This window comes from Hypomesus transpacificus, chromosome 13 (assembly GCF_021917145.1).
Source record: "Hypomesus transpacificus isolate Combined female chromosome 13, fHypTra1, whole genome shotgun sequence".
NCBI classification, from domain to species: domain Eukaryota; kingdom Metazoa; phylum Chordata; class Actinopteri; order Osmeriformes; family Osmeridae; genus Hypomesus; species Hypomesus transpacificus.
In genome coordinates, this window is record NC_061072.1 from 14,476,296 (window position 1) to 14,499,281 (window position 22,986).

General features: G+C 43.2%; 3 protein-coding genes across 4 annotated transcripts; 1 reads left to right on the plus strand and 2 right to left on the minus strand.

The window, feature by feature from the left end:
- Positions 1–250: 250 nt before the first annotated feature.
- arhgap27 (Rho GTPase activating protein 27) lies at positions 251–9,347 on the minus strand. Of its 2 annotated transcripts, none has more exons than XM_047033044.1 (17): positions 9,046–9,347; positions 7,106–7,558; positions 6,437–6,673; positions 6,075–6,155; positions 5,707–5,808; positions 5,029–5,118; positions 4,121–4,188; positions 3,810–3,897; positions 3,350–3,451; positions 3,071–3,169; positions 2,775–2,883; positions 2,536–2,658; positions 2,272–2,370; positions 2,087–2,164; positions 1,653–1,784; positions 1,378–1,483; positions 251–1,216 (listed from the first exon to the last, which is right to left on the minus strand). In XM_047033044.1, exons 1-17 carry the CDS (start codon positions 9,118–9,120, stop codon positions 1,039–1,041), a joined length of 2,220 nt encoding a protein of 739 aa, XP_046889000.1. In that variant the 5' UTR covers positions 9,121–9,347; the 3' UTR covers positions 251–1,038. The 2 variants fall into 2 exon arrangements, with proteins under 2 accessions (XP_046889000.1, XP_046888999.1); XM_047033043.1 differs by lacking the exon at positions 9,046–9,347 and adding an exon at positions 8,236–8,965.
- A 4,292-nt stretch (positions 9,348–13,639) lies between these two features.
- Positions 13,640–17,281, minus strand: LOC124476092. Its single transcript, XM_047033101.1, has 5 exons — positions 16,943–17,281; positions 15,185–16,037; positions 14,887–14,942; positions 14,021–14,124; positions 13,640–13,911 (listed from the first exon to the last, which is right to left on the minus strand). Exons 2-4 carry the CDS (start codon positions 16,019–16,021, stop codon positions 14,049–14,051), a joined length of 969 nt encoding a protein of 322 aa, XP_046889057.1. The 5' UTR covers positions 16,022–16,037; positions 16,943–17,281; the 3' UTR covers positions 13,640–13,911; positions 14,021–14,048.
- Positions 17,282–17,889: 608 nt separating this feature from the next.
- On the plus strand, positions 17,890–21,416 carry lsm12b (LSM12 homolog b). The gene is made up of 5 exons (XM_047033121.1): positions 17,890–18,068; positions 19,515–19,648; positions 20,108–20,217; positions 20,438–20,564; positions 20,811–21,416. Exons 1-5 carry the CDS (start codon positions 17,942–17,944, stop codon positions 20,901–20,903), a joined length of 591 nt encoding a protein of 196 aa, XP_046889077.1. The 5' UTR covers positions 17,890–17,941; the 3' UTR covers positions 20,904–21,416.
- Positions 21,417–22,986: the final 1,570 nt, after the last annotated feature.

Sequence of the window (22,986 nt, forward strand, 5' to 3'; positions counted from 1 at the left end):
TTTATGAGTCAAACACAACGTTTTAGCTAAATGTATTTACAATTAATGATTTTTTTTTACATATCTAATAATAAAAAATGCCAGCTATGATTAAATGTTAAATGCTTGAATAGATGTTTTTTGCCTAAGTTGTCGCACTATAAATATTGGAATTCAACTATTGAAAATCATACTTGAAAATCTTAAAGAATAACTGTTGACTAGTCAGTACTTGCCTACTAAAAGTACAACTTCCCAACACAGGGTGAAATAACATTTTTACAAAGTTATTTTATTAAAGGATGTGCTTTTCAGTAATATACAGCATAAATATATGCTATCTATTTCTATGTACAGGTCATAATCTCAGAACCAACCGCCTTCATTTTGGTCTTGTTGTTAGGGTCTAGACTGTTAATGCTAAGAAGAAATATTACAGAGATACATTTCATTCATTATTGACACAAAATGTGCGTCTTGGACAAGTGCCGTCTCGGTAAACTGTACAAGGATGTCACGTGTCTAACTCACAGCAGGTTGTTGGTATTATTCTCTTTTGTACAATTCTATATTACAGTAACAGGCAGTGTGGTTAATCTTAAAACGGAGTCAAACATTTGCATGAACACAGAACTTCATTGTGTCAATGTATTTCACAAAACATAAACATTCAAATACTTATTTTATCATTTCGAAAATATACCAGCAATGATAAATCCAGGTCTGCCTTTCTGGCGAGAGAGGTTAGGATGATATCTAACAATGGTAATGTGAATGTAATCTAATTGATAGTCAAGATCTACAAGAAGACATTCAAACAAGTTAAATTGCAGTAAGTCACACTGCCGGTTGGTGTGACGAGTCACAAATCCATTTCAACAGCAGGATGTGACAGAAATCCCCTAGGAGGTCCTAGGATGTGACAGAAATCTGAGAGTCCCCCCTAGTGGCTAGCTAGCTCACTCAGACTATATATCCTGTGTACAATCTGTGCTTTCTGATCCTTGCAATACGAGCTTTGTTGCGTGATCCTGCCTCTGAGGGAAGCGCCCGATTCGTTTAGCTTGAGTGGAAGATCTGCTCGTATTGGTTCAGGATGAGCTCCACGATCTGGTTCTGGAACACCATGTGCATGGTGATGTTGGCTGACTCCATCTCAGGCCTCAGCAGTGTGGGTCCAAAGACGATGGCCACGTTCTGCACCGTCATCCTGTTCTCTTCCCCAAACTCGATCACCCTGGAAATGACAAACCGTAGTTGGACCCCACATCCATTAGGCTGGATCATCCTGGTTGCACCTATCGTGTTCTCAGCTTCATATCTTTAAGATGAAAGAAGAGTGGTTCAACTCGTATTTACATATCATTACTAGGATGTGAGAATTGTGTCGGGACATACTTCCGTAAATGTCCAAACAGAATTTCCATGGTGTCATGGTTAGCCGGGGGAAGAGACTTGACGAGATCACACATATAAGACACTTTCAAGTTATAGTCAGCGGTTCCTGAAACGGGAAAGAAAAGTACGCAAGGTTACACACGTTTTGTCGTACGCTTTGCCAGATGATCTGCAAGTCACATCAGTTGTAACCGATGAACACTGGTCGTTGGTCATCGTAAAACTGTGACCAGAATGTGTCCGTAAGAACACTGAGGTGATGACTCGCTGCTCACGGATGGCTGCGATGAAGCTGTTGAAGTGGCTGTAGGGGAACAGGGGCTCAGGAAGCTCCCGGAAGAACAACTTGAGGGCCCCTGTGATGACGTGGATGTCCTCCCACTGGCCGTCCTCCAGATCCAGCTCCTCTGAACACCAGAAAGACATCAACAACTGTCAAGGATTTGAGGGGGAACATTGGCACAATGAACATAATCAGACAGCTAAGGTGACATATGAGAGCATGCTCATTTTCTGGTTATATTGTAGACGCACTGTATTTAAAGCATATACTGTCCGACTGTTCCAAACCACGGTGATACTGTTTGAACAATGCACTTTTAGTCTTTGATTAGTTGCCGTTCTTGCTTTTTTTGTTTATTGCTTTGGGTAAAAGCATCTCCTGCGTTAATACATGTTTGTGTTTTGATGGCACTGGGTGTGGCATCACCGTGATCGGCCTTGAAGCGTAGTTTCTGAATGACAGCCAGGTTTCCACTGACCCTGTAGATCCCATCGATGTCCAAACCTGTCAAAACATCCACCCGCAGTGTGCTCAGATGCGTACTCCGTGACTGCATGTTTTACAGCGTCAAAAGACCTTTTATTTGGATGAGTAATAAACTGTAAATGTACCTCTCCTCTCAACTGCCCTGATGCATTTCTCAACAAAGCTGGGAACAGTGTTCCGTTCCTGAGCGCAGAGTGCGGCCAGATGACATCCAAACACGTTGTCTGGGGCCGGGGTGGTGGGAGGGGGTGGAAACAGTATATGAGGACCAAAACAACATACATTTACAGGGTTTCATAGAACCTTTTGGAATGAATTTTGAAAAGTAATCGCAGAACCACAAAAGGCAACTCGTGCCCGGTGCACAGCAGGAAGGGCCGTGGGCACACCTCGGAAGTATCCTTTCTCCTTGACAGACTGCAGCGTGGGCCGTTTCATGAGGAACTTGATCAGCTTGGTGCGGACCTTCTTCTGGTCTGTCTCGCCGTGGGCCCTGACCTCCACAGACCTGGCTGGGGACAGAGGATGGGATTCTGAGCGGCCGTCGGAGATCTCCAAACGTTAGCGACACGCTGCGGTTCATTTCCCCCCCCGGGGGCCGTGGGTGAGACCTCGAGGCTCTACTCACACATCCTCCTCTTGTCCAGGGCGCCCGGGGATCGGTCCCCTCTGTCCGTGCTCGCCGACTTCTCGCCGACTTCCCCGTCCTCCTCCTCCGAGTGCTGCTCCCGTTGCTCCTGATGCGAAATGAACAAACGTAAACCACCTGGCTCGGTACATCGGTACAGTGTGGAGATTTCAATGATGAGACAGGCTTTTTTCACTTGGTGGACGCCATCTTTAACAGCATGAAAGTATAGGGTTTTGGCTTTGGTGTCAGCATGCTGTACATTGCCATGCGCGCAGGAAATTCAAGGGACTTACCAGCTGTCGGATGGTGTCGCCAAGAACTTTGTGCCAATCACTGATGATGCTCTCTGTGTCATACTGGATCAGGAACTCAACACCGTTTCGGCTTTTCAGCTGTAGAAACAAAACATGTAATATGTATGCTTCCCACTTTAGACCACGTTTTCAGTTCTCTAAAAATAACATAGCACGACATGCACTGTAACAATAAAAAAACGAAACCTAAGGTACTTTAACCCATAGGAAATACATGTGAAGTGCGTACAGCATGCAATAGTAACACATTCTTCACACCTCTATAACGTTCTTTTTGCTGGATTTGTCCTTGGGGGCCCAGCCAATGACAGCCCCTCGAAGCTCCACTCTGACCTCTGGGACAATCTGATTGATTTTATTCTGTTGAGAAAAGCATGGCTTTTATATAATATAAAACTGACAGCAATGCATTCCAAAGAAAACCTTTCAACAAAGCACAGGCTGTTTTGTAAGACTGAAGGTTTGTCAATGGTACATTGCATTGTGCAACATACACCAAAGGCATAGAATTCTACAAGTCAAGTATGACCATATGAATGATTACACATAGGCTTTTAGTCGATCCACTTTGAAGCTAGGGTGCAAGTACATGATGCAATCCTCCTTCCTCCCCTCAGAAATGTTCACGATGCACCCTTCACATGAGGCGGAACGTACAGTACAGAAATCAGTCAGGTGAGTGAGTTGCCTTGGCAATCAGTGCAGGTGGAGTTCCTACCAGAGCTACCGGAGCTGCAGACTTTGGGTCTTTGTGGAATGTTAGAACCCCGCCGTGCAGAACAGTCCAACACTGGGCCCAGTTCTTCCTGAATCAGAATCGGAATCAGAAAGGGTTTTAATCGCCATGAAAGTTTGCACAGACAAGGAATTTACTTTGGCAGGAAGGTCCTAGAGGCCACACGAGTATGGAAAACATGATGATTTGAAGAGCCACAGGGACATGGAGGACAAACTGGGCCTTGTATTTGAATAAGTGGGAAGAATTCCATGGCTGTCATGTGCCAAGTGAAGGGGTGAGGTCCAAATTACCTTACTCTTTTGCCGTTCTCGGACACTTTTGTTTTGTTGAGGATGCCAGCTTTTTCTAAATTCTGCACCTAAACAAAAGGGTTCAAATACAAACTTGTTTTCAGCATGTTTTCTTTAGAATCCCCTTACTTAAGGTAAAGCATGCTCCTCTTGGCGTAACAGTTAAGCAAAGCTAAGCAAGTATCCAGTAAACGTGCCAAGATATTTTACAATACAATACACCTAATGAACCACACGAGGACAGTGTTTGACAAATCACAACATGGAAGGATTTTGTGTGGTCCGATCTATTAATGTATGATTATGGACGTGTACAGTTTTGTGCAGCAATGTACTGCCGCACACCATAAGAGGTACGGGCATACAACGTTTTTTCTAAATTCAATTGATACTTAACAACGCTGTGAAGGTTTGGTCGTGCACGGAATGGGATGTCCTTTTTGCGACACAAGGCTCAACAGGGAAAATCCCACCACACCAGGAAATATACTGTTGGCCACGGGATATTTGATTTGCACTGACTCAGCCCCAAAGCAAACATACCAGAAGTGCACACACTTCATAGAGGAATACAATATCAGCCAGTTCACATGAGCAGCCTTGTCTCACTATATTTTGTACTTATCAACCCCAAAGATAACATGAACCATGTATCTATCAGGTTGGTGTTGTAAACATTACAAACTAACAGTGTTCTGCAAGAACGTTGGGGTCAAACAGTAAGTGTTTCTCCAGCCCTTCAGAGAGAGAGAGACACACACAGAGACACAGAACACCATTGAAAGAGGCACAGGACAGTTCACACACAGTATTCTGGGCCTCCATCACAGACAGTGCCGGAACAGAGCTGTCATTTTCAGCTCTGAGGCTGATCCAGTGTAATCAGTATCAGCAGACGGGCCACTCACGTGATGCTGAGTCTCTGGGGAGTTGCCGGCGCTGGAGCTCTCGCTGTCGAGGTCCGAGGCGTTCCTCCTGTGTGTTGGGAAGAAGAACTTCTGCTCGAAAAAACGGGAGACGAAGTTGAGTCCGGTCATTATTAGTATTCGTACCCAGTCAAATAAAAAAAAGTTTACCAACGCCTCTTCAAATGATGTACACGATAGTTCTCTTGGCCACAAATACGACATGTGACACAATCATGAATGCAAAACCAACAAGGCTTTGCATGCAGGCTAGGATGTGTTTTTTCCACAACAACAAAGGGTTAATAGAGAACCGTAACTGAAAATGCCTGAGTTGCTTCTATTTATTGTTTTTGGAACCAGGAGCGTCAGTTAGGGGCCTCGGTATGAGAGCTGTCAGGCATTTCTAGACTGGCTTCCAAGCTCTCCTTTCTGCCTGACGAACCCCTCTGTCACAGGCAGATGCCGCAGACCCTTCTCTCATTATACCCCCCCACCCGACCACATCAGGTTCAAGTTCAGGTTACTTGGTTTGTTCCCGTAGGTAGATTTGGTCTCCAGTGGACCAGTTCATACATAACACAAACTGTGAACATTCAATGATGATAAAAGATCGACCACATCATATGAACACCGATCGGATGAGGTGTGTGTCTGTGTGTGTATATATGCAGCACTCACCCCATCCTCCTGGGCTCTGCTGAGCTGAGCAGGGCACATGGTGTGTCTCCAGTTCACCTCCACGCCGTTCCCCAAATTGGAATGGCCTGAGGCTTCAGGGGCCTAAGAGGGTCAAACCATAAGGGGTGACTGAAACTGGATTAACAAAGAGCTTTGATCTAAAAGTCTAACAATAGCGTCAGTGTCTTACATACAGGAAATGCTACTTTAACAGCTTGATACTAGTAAAAGAAGTGAAAGTCATCTGGCTGTCTATACACTGTGGAGGAGGAAGTCAGCTAAACAGTGGGGGTCATGCTTGTGTAGCAGTAGATGGAGCTGCACATCCAGTCTCTCGCACATTCAGCAGTAGCAGAGGTTGTCCGTACCTCAGGCAGGTTCCACTGGGATATGGAACCATCTTTAAGGTAGTAGTAGGTCTTCCCTCGGTCATCCAATGACTTGATCCACTGTCGCAAACCACACAATACAAAACATGTCTTACTCAGCCTCAATACCTTTTTGCCTTAGGGGACCAGGAAACCTCTTTGAAATGTAGTTACCTAGAAACATTAAGTATTGTCTGTTCATGGTTGTAACCAACCTCATAACATACAGCTTTATTGTCGACAGCAAAGGGTGGCTTCCAGCTAGCTTCCCCCACACAGACAGGACTAGAACGCCACTTCACAACCCACTACTCGCTAAAAACCATGTACCCAGACTGGCCTCTCTGACCAGCTCCAAGTACCTGCTCTTGGGAGTGTTCACAAGTAAACACCCACGTTCCATCGGGGTCCACCAGGAGGTTCCAGCCCGGTGGGGCGCTCCGGTCCAGAGTGGCCCTGGGGAGGAGTGCCCGGGCCACAGGGTTGAGGGCGTAGTCTGGGGAGTAGTTGACTGGAGACGGGGGCTCATGCTGGACGTCAGCATAGTCTGCCGATGAGGAGTACTCCTCTGCTGGGTAGTCTTCTACTGGTAAGGGAGGCTGGAGAGAGGGGGTGAAGGCACACACACGTATATACACACACACACGTGTGTGAACACAAAGTCACATCGATATAAATACACGCACACAGACAGACAACATGGCGGAAGTGGTGGATACCGCGTAGCATACCTAGGCATCAGACTGCGTGTCAGAGCTACTCATGTTTGCAAAAACCTTTGCAAGGTCGGACACGGGCAAGTATCAATTGGACGTCAACATTGTGTCATTTCAATCACGATCGGGGGCATTGTGAAACCACAAAGAATGATTCAAGTGCATTGTTAATGATGGGGCTCAGACAGCTATGTAGGTGCAAGGGACTTCAATCCATTAAGAGCACATCATAAGAGTGTCGTATTTACAGACCTCCCCTGGGTGGAAACTAAATTAGGAGACGAAGCGGCAGTAAGTGGAGCATCCAGCCCTTACCGGCCTGTCCTCCCGTGGCGTGTGCCCACCCAGAGGCTCCATCGGAGGGGGAGACGGGCTCAGCTGCTCCGGGGGCTCCCAAGATGTCGCCCCCGACGCTGGGTTGTAGAAGTACAGGCGGCCGCTGGTCTCATCCACCAACTGCTCCCAGTCTGACGCCCAGGCAACAGGGGGGGAGGCAGCGATGGAGGACAGGCCGGGGGACTGGGAGAGCGAGAGAGAAACGAGGTCCTCCATCGGTGCTTCAGGGTCCATGGGGGGGTGTAAGGGGTTGTCCCAGGTGGTGCGCCCCGTGGTGGGGTGGTAGTAGTACTCCTGCCCGCTCTCTTGGTCAGTATGGACCTCCCATCCCTCGGGATCCAGATACGGAGAGCGAGGAGGGGACTCGGAGTTGCTCTGGCGGAGGGCTGTTACATTGGCGTACACGCCGTCGTTGGCACTGTCATCGTCCGCCTTTGGAACAACCAGAGACATCGGGTTTCAGATGTGAATCAGCAAGTACTGTCGATAGTGTGACCACTGCTTCCAAGACCAATGCAGGTTGAAAGAATGCTGTTATGCAACAAAACGAGTCAGGCCTCAAAGCAGAAAACACTTTTTTGTGTCACCACTCAGTTCAAGGGTAGGTACATGTTTTACACATCTATATACACATCAGAAAGAGTAATAGAGTCTTTCTTCCGGAGCACTGTTAGCACAGGAAGTTACCAAAGCTTTTTTTTGTTCACGCTTGCACTCCAGGCCACAGACAGGTTCCTCCTACTTTTACAAACATCGCCCACACTCCTATTGGTCGTTGGTCATTGACACTTGTGTTACTAACTGTTATGTTACTGATGCTACACTATCGAGACGCCAAATATCTCTGCTTATTCTTACTCAAATTGCACAAAGGAACTTTAAAACACGGAAGTCTTCAAATACACAGAGCCTTAGAGCAACACTAGCTTTCTTCAACTGCAATATGATCTCAATACAACAATCCTTTCTTGATTCTCCTGTTACTTTCAGCACATAAAACACGCTCAGAGAACTCTAGAAAGTACGGTCGAACTATGATACACTTGGTCATCACATTTTGAAAAAGAGATGGATTCCTAATGTTCCAGAGACAAAACATTGAATCGTACCTGCATCCCAAAACGGCATTTCCCTCTGAATTGAAGACTCGTGGGACATATAACCGACAGCCCTGCATATCCAGCCATCCTGTGCACTGGGAGACAGACGCTACTGCCTCTCTCTCACTCTGAAGAACACTACCTTCATGTAGGTCTTCTCACCACTCCACAGCAGCCAGGTTATATTTAACAATGCGCTGTGGGTGGGGTGGTTGAGAGCAGGAACCACTCTGAGAGAGACTGATGTCCTTTATGGTTATCCGTGATTATGATCGTTGTAGCTAATGCCTGATCATCGCCCCATGGTAATCAATGCACGCGACCGGACAGCTGACCCCGACAATGGCTTGATTGTAAAGACAAAAATGACTAGAGCATGATGGAGATCAATAAATCCAACTGGCATTTCGTTCGAGTAGATGTGGGTTGAACGCCCCCGGCCTCTGGGGAGACTCACCAAAGGGACCACACACAAACCATCAGGGAGAACTTGAAAAGAAACAGACTTCGCGTGGAGGAATACCAACGTCAATGAGCCACATGGAGTCATTTTACGGTTGAAGCTTGTCTAATACCCACTGAGGTGTGTGCAGCTTGTAATTATCACGCTTCAGTTAATGCAGCCAAACACTCTAGAGCTGAGTTCATATCCGTGTCTGGCCAAGCAGGAAGCTACAAGTGTGAACAAAACAAGGCACAAAAGACCACAGTTGCCCACAGCTGTCGATGTATAACCTGTATTCTCTCAGTGATGGGACAGGGATGGGTCATGCACACTGTCCTATTTACAGCTAAGCACAGGAATAGTTGTGGATCTACCTGAGTTACCACTGGCGGAGTCAAGTCCCTCCTGGAGCCCAAACCGGGCCGGATTTTGGAGTAGAGATCCACCATGTTGATGTAATCCCAATTATAGCCATAAAGCTAACTAGAAAACAGCTGCACTGCCCAACATACTAAGCTGGGTTTACTGTCTAAAGATAAGGCAAGCTGACACATCCTAGCACAGACAACACCCCTTCAGCAACACATCCGCCACATCAAACAGCAGCTGTGGCTGCTGGCAGCTAAGGACAGTTGCAGAAACTCTGAAAGGAGAACTGCCTACTTGGTTACATTGACAAGGGTTGTGTGTGTGTGTTTGTGTGTGTGTGTGTGTTTATGTGTATGTGTAAGAAAGAGAGTGAGAAAGCATGAGACAGGGGGAGGGGGAGGAGAAAACAGTTTAGAGTTTAGGTCATTTCCTCCTACTTCCTGTCTGCCTTGACAACAATGAAAAGGTAAAAGTCGACTTGGATGTTTCAAGAGTGATAAATTAACTAGCAAGGAAGCTGTGGCAGAGCAAGATGTGAACCTGCATATAATGGCCATAGAGCGTTTTTCAGTTTCCATAATTGATTGTATGAAAGTCATAGACAAATATGAAGTTTGTATTTGTGTGTGTGTCAGTAAAATGACAACTTTGTCAAATTACCGGTATGTTTGTTAAATCTGTTATCAAAAAAGAACTGCTAATGCATATTGCTACAGCACTGTTTTGCTCATTTCGCATAAGTAAGGATGATGATGTAAAACGATTGCAAATGCCCAAAAGAATCTAGAAAAACATATAAATAAAATGTTGATGCAATCCATTTACCTGTTAATCCCCACTGCTCAAATTCACAAAGACAATAAAAAAGGTACACACTATGGGCGTACATTTTACAGTACAAAAGGAGCCAAGGTTAGCTGGGCTTCAAACAGCAGAGTGAATCAATTCCTCAGACAGGAAGCTTTGAAAGTGCATCATTGCTCAACCATCTCTTCCTTTCAGATGCTGTACCCTTCTGGCTCTGTAAACTTAACTAACCCTTGAACAGTCTGACCTTTCATAGAGCCTCATGGCAATGGCTCTTTGGTAGGCGTTAACTAAAGGGTGTGGGAAAACACAATTTCCCTGTTGACTAGGTTGCAAAATAGCCAGTTTTTCTCATTTGCTGTGACAGTGGTCTAATGCATCTGATCATGAACTGGGGTGTCACACAAGGTGAATGATTACACTTTTTGTTTGATTACACTTCGTTTGGTACATGTTTTTTCACTGTTATTTCTTATAATCATTTCCAAGTTGAGACTGTTTGACAACATAGAAATCCCATTTGTTGTCCAAGTTTACAACAATAACTAAAGGTGCTGTACTAACTGGGTTGGTCAGAATGAAAATAAATTCAACCTGCCTGCATGCGAACTAATGGGTGACATTGTTATCACCAGAAACTGGGTTTTGACATTTTGCATATTGTTTATTTGGATACATGCTGCTGTGGCTGGAGTGTTTTTGCCTAAAGGTGAACATGCTGTCTATCCTCTTTACGTGGTCAAGTTATTCAGTTCCTGGAACAGCCTTAAAATCTCCCTTTCAAAAAGTATTTTGTTATTCAATGAGTCTGGGAATACTATGGGCTTTATGTTACAACGACATACGTGGTGTATTCTGGTACAGAAGGCCATGGAGATTTGACCCCTTTGCTCCAGCCTTTTTTAACAGGTCATGAATGTCCTCAGTTAATACATTGCTAATCACACCTGAAGCACTGACGATATACGTTACTACAGGGTACTGGATTCATCTAAAGAGACGGAACTAAACTGAAGTGGAGATTTCTCTACACACAGGTGAAACAAAAGACCAAAAACTAAAATGCTTACATCTGGTGACATCTGTGGGTAAGTTCTTATTGAGTATCGGATCTGAAATTAAAAGGGGTGGAGGTACAGACTTTCATGAATAGCACTCTCTTGAGGTACTGTTCACCCTGACTCACTAGCTGGAGGCTGGGGCGCCAAGACAAGCTCAGACACCCAGTACAAAACTAACCCAGTTCGTTTCTAACATTAGCTGTGTACACGTCAGTGCACCAGTCATATTATCTATCAAGGACTTACTTACACACTTACTTAGTTTGCAAATATGTACAGTTCCCTGACAATTTCTTGATTTAAATTGCTTGTGACATAATTAACAGGATTAAATTAAAACATTACAGATATTTCTTAATCTATAGTTGTCTTCCATTTTGAAGCCTATCACTCGAAAAGGAATAGACATCCCCCACTGCATAGACCAAAACTCTAGTTGATTACTTAACCACATTAGCAACCATCCAATCAAACAATGGGGGAGCCAATTGGGGCCCAAATCACGCCACAAAACACACAGTCGGGCTATTGAATGAGTCAGGCTCCACCCCCTATTACATAACTCCTCATGGCCCAGAATCGAGTAATACCCCAGAGAATGCATCCAGAGGAATTCTACTTATTCCATACTTACCTTGGGCTTCTGTTTTCACACTTTTCTGCATTCCAAGTTGCTAATCTAATATCAACAGACCATAAGAGCTCTCAGTCTTTAAGGACATGAATCACATCCATAGTCCAATCCTTCAAAAAAAGATCAGTGTCAAACTATTTGGCTCTAAATGTGAAGTGTTTTATGAAAATAGAAAGGAAAACCAATCTTGGACACTCAATGCAAAATGATAATAATCTTCTAATAACACTTGAGACAGTCAGAAGTTTCTCAGATGTACAAGGAGACATGCGGGACGTAACAAAACTGTCGAGCACCTTGGAAAAATGTAGGCTTTCCACCTCCTACTGTCAATGGTATGTAAAATACTTCAATGTACGTAATAGCACAGTCAGTGTGGATGTGTCTCGTCAGGGGATGAGCAGAAGACATCAGAGAACCTCCACCAACACACACCTGGTGTCAGATCAGAGCCTTGCTGAATGACGTGTTTTCCAATTTCAAGTTCAAGAGTTCAAGTTCATGTCTTTTATTGTCAGACCGCACAGACCAGCACAGGGTCAGACTGGGCACTGACATTCTTAGGACAAGACAACGCAAAGCAACCTGGCATAACATGACATATAAGTACTCAGAACAAGTTAACACCTATGACATTTTAACATATAATATAATAGACCTTCAAGCAGTAGCATGATTATTCCACTTCTAATTCATTACTGCAACTAGCTTCATGAAGCTACACCACATCCCATGTCCGCACAGATTCCACAGCAGCCAAAAGCTTTGAAGATGCGAAGCACACAGCGCTGAGGGGGAACCAAGTAGATAACATGCCACGCAACTCACCTGTCAATCGATGAAACTGTCGTGTTCCATCAGAGCGCCTCCAACAGAGAGCCTCTGTGTTGCAACTGCCACAAGCTCTCAAACGACCTGTTTGAGCAGTTTCCCAGCACCTGATTTGGTTATAAACTCCATAGGAGTTGCTTGCTCCTCTGATGTCACCAAGGACCGTGTCTCTCTAGAGCCTCGTCTGATTACAGCATGGCAGAACAGAACAGAACAGAATGCACATACAACAGATGCATGTCACTCCTATCAAATTGTTTGCAATCCAATCAAAAAGCATATAAGTTGAGTAGAGGTAGAAATAATGTTTATAGAAAAACGATTTACCAGTTCAAAGTCAAATACAACGACTACAATCTGTTGTCAGCACTCACTTTCCAGGGCTCAATTTTTTTTTGCCTTTCTCAGGAATTTGTAGCACATGGCAGATCATTAAGGATCCAGAAAACATGGATATCTTGTGTCACTCAGTATGACACTGTACAACCTCTGTTTTAAATTGGTAGTCTGACACAATTAGTCTCAGGAATTTGGCAATTTACAGATTTGTCAAGGATTAAGGAACACAATTAGGTGCCGTTCATTCATTTCATAATACACGGTGGTGTTCAATGCCAGGAAGACCAGAACAGCCTAAATCTGAGGATGCCATATCTAGGGGCTTTTCAATCACCAGTGGTTACAACTCCAATGCTAGACATTAGTCGAGTCAAACACACCTAGGGGGCTTCAGAGAACAACTGTGCCATGTACATGCACACTAGATAGAGTGACGTATATATGGAATAACTACTAGTAAAGACATTGTAGGACGGACCCACACTGTGCCTCTTAGTTAAACCCCCACACATCACCATGGAGACCTCCCCTCCATTGTAGGGAAGCAGGGCTCCACTTGAAGGGTCCTGGCACGTCCAAATAAGGCTCAGCTCTATCCTGACAGTTAAAAGAAATAAAAGACCGCAAATTCCCAAGAGAACAGGAAGTAACCAGTCCCGATTTAAGTAAGTTAAAATACAGTTATACGATTAATAAAACGCTTATTATTATTATTATTATTAATAATACACATTTGACGATTTAACGTGCTCTTCTTACGTCATTTTCAAAGCCCCTAGCTGAGTCAAACTCAAGACTGAATTGAAATGAGCACTAACTAATATCGCTAAAATATCAATAAAGCCCTGGCCGAAATAAAGTTTGTAAATGTTCGGCCTGACGTCACTCACTTTACCTTGTAACAGGTGAAAGGCAGCTGTAGATGTCTCAGGTTTCTCCCTTTTAATTTTTTTGCTATGGTGAAAAAACAACGCTTTCGTTAGCAAAACTTCATAAGGCATTTGCCATGGTTTTGTTTCTCTGCGCAGACATAACATGCTCGACGTCATTGGTGCTCTGGCAACCAGGTAGCAGCTGGAGTCAGTCGTTTGGGAGTGGTTGAAGATTCAGATTAACTCCTTCATTTCTGTGTCGACTCGCATCAGCGGGTGAAACCTGTTTAAAACCTGTTTTGTTGGGCTCATCAAGGTTCCACTGGCCTGAAAGTTTTCCAAAATGTTACATCAAGGTAAATAGTTTGGGATTTTTCTGAAAACTTTGTAATGTGCTCGCATGTGCAAAGTAGACCACAATAAAATCCATACACACCAACAAACGAGTCCCTCTGAGCCTTGTTTTAGAGCCTTTTGTAAATTCCACGGTCTGAGTGAACACCAGCTGCACTATGTGCAGTATTCAAGGGGCACTCTTGCCTGGCAAGCACAAAAGGACGACAGGGCATTCATACGTAGATGAGCTGGAACCGCTCCACCATGGTGTCCAGATATCTCAAATGGCAATTTTAGGAATTTGTCTATTAGATTAACAAGAACTTCTCTGTATTCATCTCTAAAAAAGTGATGTTGCAGATACTGTAACAACAGTGTGGCTTTCAGTGACTGTCATACATAAGTACATACCTTTCAATTCACATAATACAGGCTAAATCACACAAGCGACATACATCTTTAATCCAGATCACAAGCCTCACTCAAAGCATCTTTTGCCTCATATAATTACAATTGCTCCTACAGTTTCCCCAATGTGATATGGTTAGTTGGGGCTTCTTTTTTCCAGAGCCATGCTGAACACATCACCTGACAGAAGTACAACTCATCCTTTTTCTCCTTAACTATTTGGGTTGTTCTGTGAATCAGGGAAAATATCAGACCTTTCCTATCTGTAAATAAACACCAGTGAGTCTAGCGTAATGGAGGCTATGATGGTAGTTCCCCTCTCTCCCGTTCTATTTATGTTTTTCATCTTTTGTTTTTACACACATTGTTGTTGGCCCAGAGATTCTTAAAACTTCACAATAAGGGACAATTGATATTTAGGTGTTTTCATATTTATCTAGCACAACCAATAACTTTTGTATTCAACTCAGCAATTCAAGTATTCCCTTACATGTAAAGCTAAAATGTGGCTTATATGTTTCTGTGGCTTAAAAGGGGTGATAATAAGGATGCAAATACCTTCTCCCCAATCCATCAATGAGTGTCTGATACTGGAGGTCTCTCTTTTGATACAACTGATTGATATAAGGAAAACTATAAATATAGTTATACTACACATATACACTGTGTATACACATTTTTCATAGGGTTGCAAAATAACAGGGAGAGTCAAAATGACTAAATAGCACCCTCTGGTGCCATATTATAATAACATCAACAGGGACAATGATAACTATTCAAAAACAGACTCTAAGATCAATAAAATGTGAATGGTATGCATGTATGCAAGAAATGCACCGAATAGTGATAATCTTACCTGTGTTTTTAGAAGGGGTACTGTGGCAGGAGTAATGCTTTGAAACTCGCTCAGCTGCCGGAACACTTCGGTTCCAGTTGAAGCCAGAGATGTAGGAAACACTGGAGGTGGAAGATCCATCAGCTCTGGGGGTTTTCTATCTGATATGGTCTCATAGATGTCTGAATCTTGGTATTCGGAGGGCTGCCCACTAGGATCTCCCTGTGTCGTATACCCTTCAGAACTTCCCGGTTCCACGATCAAAAGGGGTTTGCTAACTGACTGAGGGGTTTGGGGAACTTCACTTGGGTCTTTGCATACAATATGAGGTGACCGGTAGGGTTGCTGTGAGTCACTGACTCCAGAAGGTTCTGAAGTGAAGGAGAAACCTGCAGCCACACTGTATCTCTTCGGATGATGTTGGACATCCCTGGATTTGGCTGACGCCAGTTGTTCAAGCACAGGCTGTGTGTGATCCGATGTCTTAATGCCATTGCATTCTCCAGGGCAACCAAACGTGGACATTGTGAGAGAATCATCCGTAAATGCCTGAACCCTTGTACTAGCTGACCTTGCGCATGGTTTATTTTCTGGTTCTCCACCAGACAATAGGTCAGAGGATGTCTGGCTTTTAGCGGTAGAGTCTATGAGTGACTGAGCAGCTGAAGGGAGCTCTCTCACATACTTGGCAGGAATGTAAAAGGGCTTTGTCTGGAGGTCCTTGCGAACATGCCACCAGATTTCGTTGGTTTTGGTAACCAGGATGTACCTCTCATTGGGTTTAATGGACACCTGCCTCCCATTTCGTGCAATGTACTCAAATTCATAATCCACCAATACAAGGTTCATCTTTTCCATGCAGCCACTGTCGGGTCTGTGTGGGAAACAGTTAGCACGAAAGAATGGTCATTGGAGAGCAGGAAACAGAGGAAACACTTAGTGAGCTACATGGAAGATGTGTATGTATTTGATTTCATATCAAAACACATTTCTGAGCCAGAGTCACAGGATTCGGTTGTATTAAATTCTATCAGAATGTGTTTGGTTTGCGACCTGTTACTCATGACAGTAATCATTTCATGTTATTTGAAGGAAGAACTAATGAAGAGGTTGAAGAAGTCAACTTTGTGACATTCAATGTGCATCTGCTTGTTATCACCAACTTCCACTTTTTATTTTTATAGCAGCATTTGTAACTTCTGCCTGACAGTATCTACAAAAGGAAGGCAGGCTGGCCAGAATATGATATAGACTTCAGTTCATGCAACCTGCAACAATGCAAAGGCACCTGCAAATGTTCTGCCATACACTCAAACAAGACTGTGCCCACAGAACAGGAAACCTGCACAATCCTGAGGTAAACATTACTCGGTTGCAGTCTCAGTTTCCCATGATAGGATGGAGAATATGGTTATGTAAGGCTTGAAAAACGTTTTTTCATGCAATTGAAAATGGCAATTACTGTCTATCTCAATGCTGAAAACCAAGTGAATGGAACTTTCGTGCTTACAGTACTCATAACAGTCATTAGATTCAACAACTGATGGTACATGATGCTTTGTTAAGGATTTGAGTAACTTGACAGAGACAATGATACAAAAACCTAGATCCAAAGATTAAGAGAGTAGATAGACAATGACACATGATATGAACGCCTGTAATATGACTTTCATCACTGGACAGGAAGTCTATTGTCAGATACAACTCACAAACTGACATTATTTAAATCATTAGACACTCAATATTTACATTCAAGATGTAACTAATGACGGATTGTACCTTCGGTTCGGAATTTAGAGGAACCAACTGATTTCAGTGGAGGTCAGGGCATCAGTGAGAGGGTGGAATCTTCCATTTACTTCAGCTTCGAATACAAATTCAGACTATCCTTCATTGTCTCCTGTATAATACAATGCCCTTCTTCTAAATAACACCAGTACCTGAGGTCCAGTTAGACTCCACTATCATCCACTACATGGGTCTTCTCATGTGCCTCTCTCATTTCCTGTTATACTCTGTCGTGCAACTATATGCAAAGTAGGGTTGACATGGAGACAGGAAGATGATTAGTGCTGAGCTATGAGACCTGGGAGCCTTGACTTGAGTCTTCTCTAAACCTGCCCCACAGCACACACATCAAGAACTTCCTTAATACTGAAATACTGACTTGATGCATGCATAATGAGACTGACAGCAGTGAGTTTCAAAACTGTGAGTTTATGTGATATTTAAGGATTGTTTCAGGCATAATAATTATAGAAAAAAATACAAGTGTAACAGGGAAGGGTGAATATCGTTTTTGGATGAAGATTGGGACCAACTAGGATTAAGGTATGGTTAGATTCAGTGTTGAAATACATTCACTGGTAGTTGGACTGTCTATTTAAAATGAAGTGTGATTAACTGTTTGTTTTTTATTTGCTTTTTGTGCAAGGTTATTTGTGATTTGATCATTGATCATTGATCATTTTTAACATGGCATTGTTCAAGGTCTGCATTGATTAAAGACTGAAAAACATTTAACGCTTTGGGTTTCATAACTTTTGAAATTGACAGTCAAACTAAAAACAAAAACATTAATTTGTAACCCCATCCTCATGTTGTAGCCCACACATAGCTGACATAGGCCCAGTCGTGTTGGTTGCCATGTACAAGAATCTTGCTCAGTGAATGAATAAAATATGAATGAGTGAATATTCGACACGCCCCATTGTCATCTAAATGACGCAGTCACGTACTTTTACGTAAAGCTGGCGCTCCGGTTTCCTGGCGGAGAAGATGGCGGCTCCTGGACCGGGGGAGTATTTCAGCGTCGGGAGCCATGTCTCTTGCCTCACCTGTTTGGGCCAGCGTCTGCAAGGAGAGGTGGTGGCTTTTGACTACCAGTCCAAGATGTTGACTTTGAGTATCCTTTCTCAGTGTTTGAGAGCTATTGAATCTTCGGCCTCTTGTCTCTGGCTGGAAGGCCCTGTAGGGTAGCCAACCGAAATATGTCAAATAGTGATCCGCGCAGGCGTAATTGGCAGTAGCCGAGTTGTAGAGCTATCTTTGTCCCATTGAAATATTTTTTAATCGTCAATTTCAATTGCCGTTGAGCCATAAGGTTTTCAGATGATCCATAAATGGGTATACGTCGTTGTAAATGTACTAAAACCTTAGTTTCAGGCTTCCATGTGTTGAGATTCCACATTGTATTGCTAGTCCTCGGCTAGGATCATTATTTGGCAGAACCCTGTAGTAAATGGCATCATGGCAGTTTCACGGACTTGCTGCTAACAGCAAACTGGCTAGCTAGCTGCCTAAAGCCACAGACAAGTGTCACAGTGACATTTAGGTTTTAAGTCATGTCTGTCACATAATCAGTTGATGCAAGCTACGTGTATGTATTGTGGTAGCTCCTTAAACTTTGAGAATTTGCTAGCTATACAGATGGGCAGTCGTTTTTTTTTTCGCTAGCTACAGTAGTCGTTAGTTAGCTAGCTAGCAGATATTTAGGAGCTGCTATTACAATAGCTAGGCCTATGGTTTAATCAAGCAGTAAAATAATTCATTTGGAACGGTTAACATTCAAGCCATCTATGGTGGCAAGCTATAGCTTTACTAGTATTCTTTGTCCCGAGTCTCGTGATGGAAGACAACCATCTTCTGACATGTATGTAATTAAGTAAAACTACCTAGCAATAAGTGATTATTCGTTTATGCAGACAAACCTGCCCTTGCATATTAGTTCAAATAGAATTAGACCTGTTAACAAGTTTCATAAAAAAAAAATGTCCATCAAGATTAGGGTGTCACTCATTCATTGGACTGTCATGGCAGTAAATCCCATGTGATTGTCAATTAGAATTTTAAGGTACTCTGCATGCATAAGCTTAGATTTTGTCCAGATCTCACCGTCTGTTCTCCGGGACTTGTAAGGTACAGGTGCACTTTATCAATTGTGTGTAAATGGATGTTTCTGGGCAGATCAACGCTAACCTTTCAATGTTTCCTTTTCCTGATTCGTAATCAATGTATTTCATAAACTAGGCCTGAGCTACTCATTCAACTTTTTATTAATTTAGCATGCTGTTATCAAAAGCAACAGAAGAGAAAAACAGCACTTCTAAATATATTAGAAATAGATATAGGCAATATGGTGCTCTATTGGTGCTTTGCTTATCCATGGTTACAATAGGTGGCAGCATTGACCCTGGTTGTGACTGCTGGTTGCTGCATGCGTTGTCTTTCTTAATGGTAGGTAACAGAGGAAAGGGTTTCCACAATGTGATCATTGTGGAAAACACAGTTTTCTGTGATGTCAGGTGCCAGTGTGTATTTGGATGTTCACCTTGACTTCAGATCCTTCCAGAATGCGCTCCTTCCAGTGGAAAGCCGAACCTCCATGACGTCATCCTGATCAACTTAGCGTATGTTTCTGAAGTGGACATAATAAACGATCGCACTGAAACTCCTCCTCCTCTAGCATCTCTGAATGTTAGCAAGGTAAAGCCATTTCCATTCCCCGACGTCCACCTTGCATGTGCAAAGTCGCCCACTAGAACACATCTCATAGAACAGGAATTGTCTCGAACTCGCTCTGCCGGGTCATTTAAACATAACCAAAGTGGTCCCAACTGGTAGGAGTTGACCAAGGCACTTGGAGAGGGGTTGAAAACGTCTCTTGTCTACACTACCTCCACTGGAGATCTTCAGCCACATTGTGCGCCTTTTTGTTCTGGTTTGTTATTGTGATTGCGGCTAGTGAGTCGGCTTAGGTGTGATGGGACTAACGCGAGGTGGGAGGGTGCAAGGAAAGAGGGTGTGAGTTAGGACACGGTACTCTGTCGTATGTACTTCAGTTCACAATTGCTTAACAGTGGTGTTCTGTTTGTGGTGAATTGACACTGTCTCGTTGGAATACCCCTAGATCTTAAAACCTTTCTCTTTTTCATCTCCTCAAAGCTTGCCAATCGGGCAAGGACGGAAAAGGAAGACAAGCTGTCCCAAGCCTATGCAATCAGTGCTGGGGTTTCTGTGGAAGGCCAACAGCTATTCCAGACTATTCACAAAACGTAAGCATTTCCACCAATGGTACATAACTGTCAGTAGCCTGACTAAGGGCCTCCCATAAAAGTCATGGTTTATTTTGGATTGATATATGTTTTTGAGGTTTCTAAAGCAAGCTTTGCAAAAGACCCGACTGTAAATATGCATGTCGAGTGGCGGTGTTTAAAGGAGACGGCAGCTGTCAGATGTTTCAGGTCTCTTTCTAATGGTTTCTTCTCGTTGAAGCATCAAAGACTGTAAATGGCAGGAGAAGAACATCATTGTGATGGACGACGTCGTAATCTCGCCGCCTTACCAGGTTGAGAATTGCAAAGGCAAAGAGGGAAGCGCTTTAAGTCATGTACGCAAAATAGTAAGTATCCAGGCCCGCAGAGTTGTCTGTTTCTTGTGTTGTGGATAGTCCTGTCTAGAGCTGTCTGTAGGTGCTCAAACTAGAGAATGCAGCAATTGGGTTGTATTAATGAAGTGTTACTGACAGCAGTTTACGATGGGTTGAAAATGTATTGATTTTGTCATCGGGATGTGTGTGTGTGCACCAACTTCAAATGGATGATCCAAATTGTGTTAATGTATCTCAAACATGATCTTCTCCTTGTAGGTTGAGAAACATTTTAGAGATGTGGAAAGTCAGAAGTCCATGCAACGTTCACAAGCACAGCAAACACAGAAGGACTCCACTTTATCTTCTTGAGTCGCCTGCGTGGGTCGACTGGGGAAGGCGACGCGGGCAGTTTGGTCCCACTGCCAGATGAGGTCGGCATTCCTTGCCCTCAGTCCCAAGACCATGAGGAGGAGCGCTGAGGGCCCCTGGGTCCGGAAGATCAAAAAACATTTAAGAAAAAGACAAAAAAGAACGAGGAAAGAGTAAATCTTAAATTAGACTTTATAAAGATAATTTAAACATGAACCATAAAGCATCCATAGTTTCCTTAACTAACTTGTTTCATTCTCCCCCCCCACCTGAACTCTTCCATCAGCTTCTTTTTCATCCCTTCTCCCTTTGCCTTCAATTCCATTTTCTTCAAAAAGAAAAAAAACTCAAGCAGTCAGAAAGGCTTGTTAGCTTTATTTTCTGTCATTTTTTTTCCTTTTTGCTGTATCCATGTTCTACAAGTGTCTGTATTTTCTGTATTTTAAACAAAATGTGACTTGAAATGCCACACTTTAAAAAGGACATTTTCTAAAATAAAAGAAACAAAAATTCTGACTGTAATACTGTAATTTCCACACCTTTTTGTGGCATGTTTATTTAAAAAGGATGTGGTCTCATGGATTAATATTTATTATGTTACTTGTCTCATTCAGTAGGTTATGCTGTCTACATCATGGTCGTTACTGCCACTTCAATGGATTTTGCTAATAATTTCATTGACAATGATGTGATATCTAGTAATTTTCTTGGCAAGACCAAATAGATGAAAGAATATCTATATTGAGCTGCAGTGTAATTGATTTGTTATTTACAATTCAGTTTTAAGACGCAGAAGTGCATATAGGTCATTAATGACGTTGCAAACCTCTCCTTTTAATTAATTATTTACGTCAGGAAGGCTTCCTGTTTCTTTCACGCAGGTTGCCAACATTTACACTGTACTGATGGCTCTCTTGGAACACCTGCGAAACGACTGTTGACTAGCCCTATTAAAATTAATTTATAGATTTTACGGCAAATGAATATTATAGTGCATTAAAGGCATAATGACCACTTGCTCTAGGAAAAATCACCAGTGGACTGGTGAAGCTTGTGCTGGTGACCTTCAAGTGATTCCTTTAATCAGGTATATTCCATACTTACTGTTAAAGAATAGTAAACAATCTGCACAAGCTTATTCCAGTGCTGCTCTGCAAATTCATTTAAAGATAGAATGAGTTACGTTCTGGGGATTCGACTTCTGAAAATGAGGCAAGCCGTCTCCCAATGCCATGCCAGATGCCCAGACCACTATGGCAACCTGCACAGCTTGTAGAAAACAACAGATATTTCAACGTGCCCTGTTATTGCCCTGGCCATGCTTTCTGCCCTACCACTAATCAGCTGTATGACCGGGGGTGTCAAACTGTTGTCCACGCCACTGCCTCTGCTACGAACATTCTGATTTGGTGGACTGTAATTCTCGTGGATTAACACATTCCTCATGGGATCTCCCCATGGTACCTGGCTGCTGGACCTGGCTCTATTACAGGGCTGGGGTCACTAAGGATCCTGATACTGGACAACAACAGCGTCCAGGCTCTACAGCCACACGTAAACACCAACCCCATTCACATGCTCTACTTAATTGTACATTTGTACATCCTTTATTGAGGTGGATCTGTAACAGTTATGTATATACATACAAACACACATTATGCTGTAATGGTAGTTTTATATATATATATTTTACGCCACAATGAAAGTAATTGTATCTTCCAGGCACTGTCATCCCTGACGGTTCTGGAAAGATTGGACCTCATTTACAACCAACTGAGATGTCTCCCCCAGACTTCTCCCAAAGCCTGTCATCCCTCCAGGTGCTGCAGCTGGACCACAACCTCTTGGAGCGACTCGACCTTCCTACCCTGGTGCAATTCGACAACCTGAAGAAGCTGGACCTCAGCTGGAATTCTTTATTACACTTAATGTATTTGTACTTGCTGTTTTGTGTCTTAGTCAAATACAGTATATTAAATTAATAAAGGGATTATGGATATTTCAGCAATATTTTCTGCCAGCATGCATTACAGAATAGAGTGGCTGAGTATTTGTAAATAATTTTACATTATTTTCACAAATA

What these genes read in the sequence shown, in the direction of transcription:
- lsm12b (XM_047033121.1), top strand. Translation starts at nt 17,942, where the DNA reads ATGGCGGCTCCTGGACCGGGGGAGTATTTCAGCGTCGGGAGCCATGTC. An exon ending in CATCTCTGAATGTTAGCAAG is followed by an intron (nt 19,649 to 20,107) that starts GTAAAGCCATTT and finishes ATCTCCTCAAAG; the next exon opens with CTTGCCAATCGGGCAAGGAC. An exon ending in TAAGTCATGTACGCAAAATA is followed by an intron (nt 20,565 to 20,810) that starts GTAAGTATCCAG and finishes TTCTCCTTGTAG; the next exon opens with GTTGAGAAACATTTTAGAGA.
- LOC124476092 (XM_047033101.1), bottom strand. Translation starts at nt 16,021, where the DNA reads ATGGAAAAGATGAACCTTGTATTGGTGGATTATGAATTTGAGTACATT. An exon ending in TACCCCTTCTAAAAACACAG is followed by an intron (nt 14,943 to 15,184) that starts GTAAGATTATCA and finishes TATATCAATCAG; the next exon opens with TTGTATCAAAAGAGAGACCT. An exon ending in ATTGATGGATTGGGGAGAAG is followed by an intron (nt 14,125 to 14,886) that starts GTATTTGCATCC and finishes TGTGCTTGCCAG; the next exon opens with GCAAGAGTGCCCCTTGAATA.
- arhgap27 (XM_047033043.1), bottom strand. Translation starts at nt 8,313, where the DNA reads ATGGCTGGATATGCAGGGCTGTCGGTTATATGTCCCACGAGTCTTCAA. An exon ending in GCGACACCATCCGACAGCTG is followed by an intron (nt 2,884 to 3,070) that starts GTAAGTCCCTTG and finishes ATTTCGCATCAG; the next exon opens with GAGCAACGGGAGCAGCACTC. An exon ending in CAGCTTCATCGCAGCCATCC is followed by an intron (nt 1,484 to 1,652) that starts GTGAGCAGCGAG and finishes TTCCCGTTTCAG; the next exon opens with GAACCGCTGACTATAACTTG.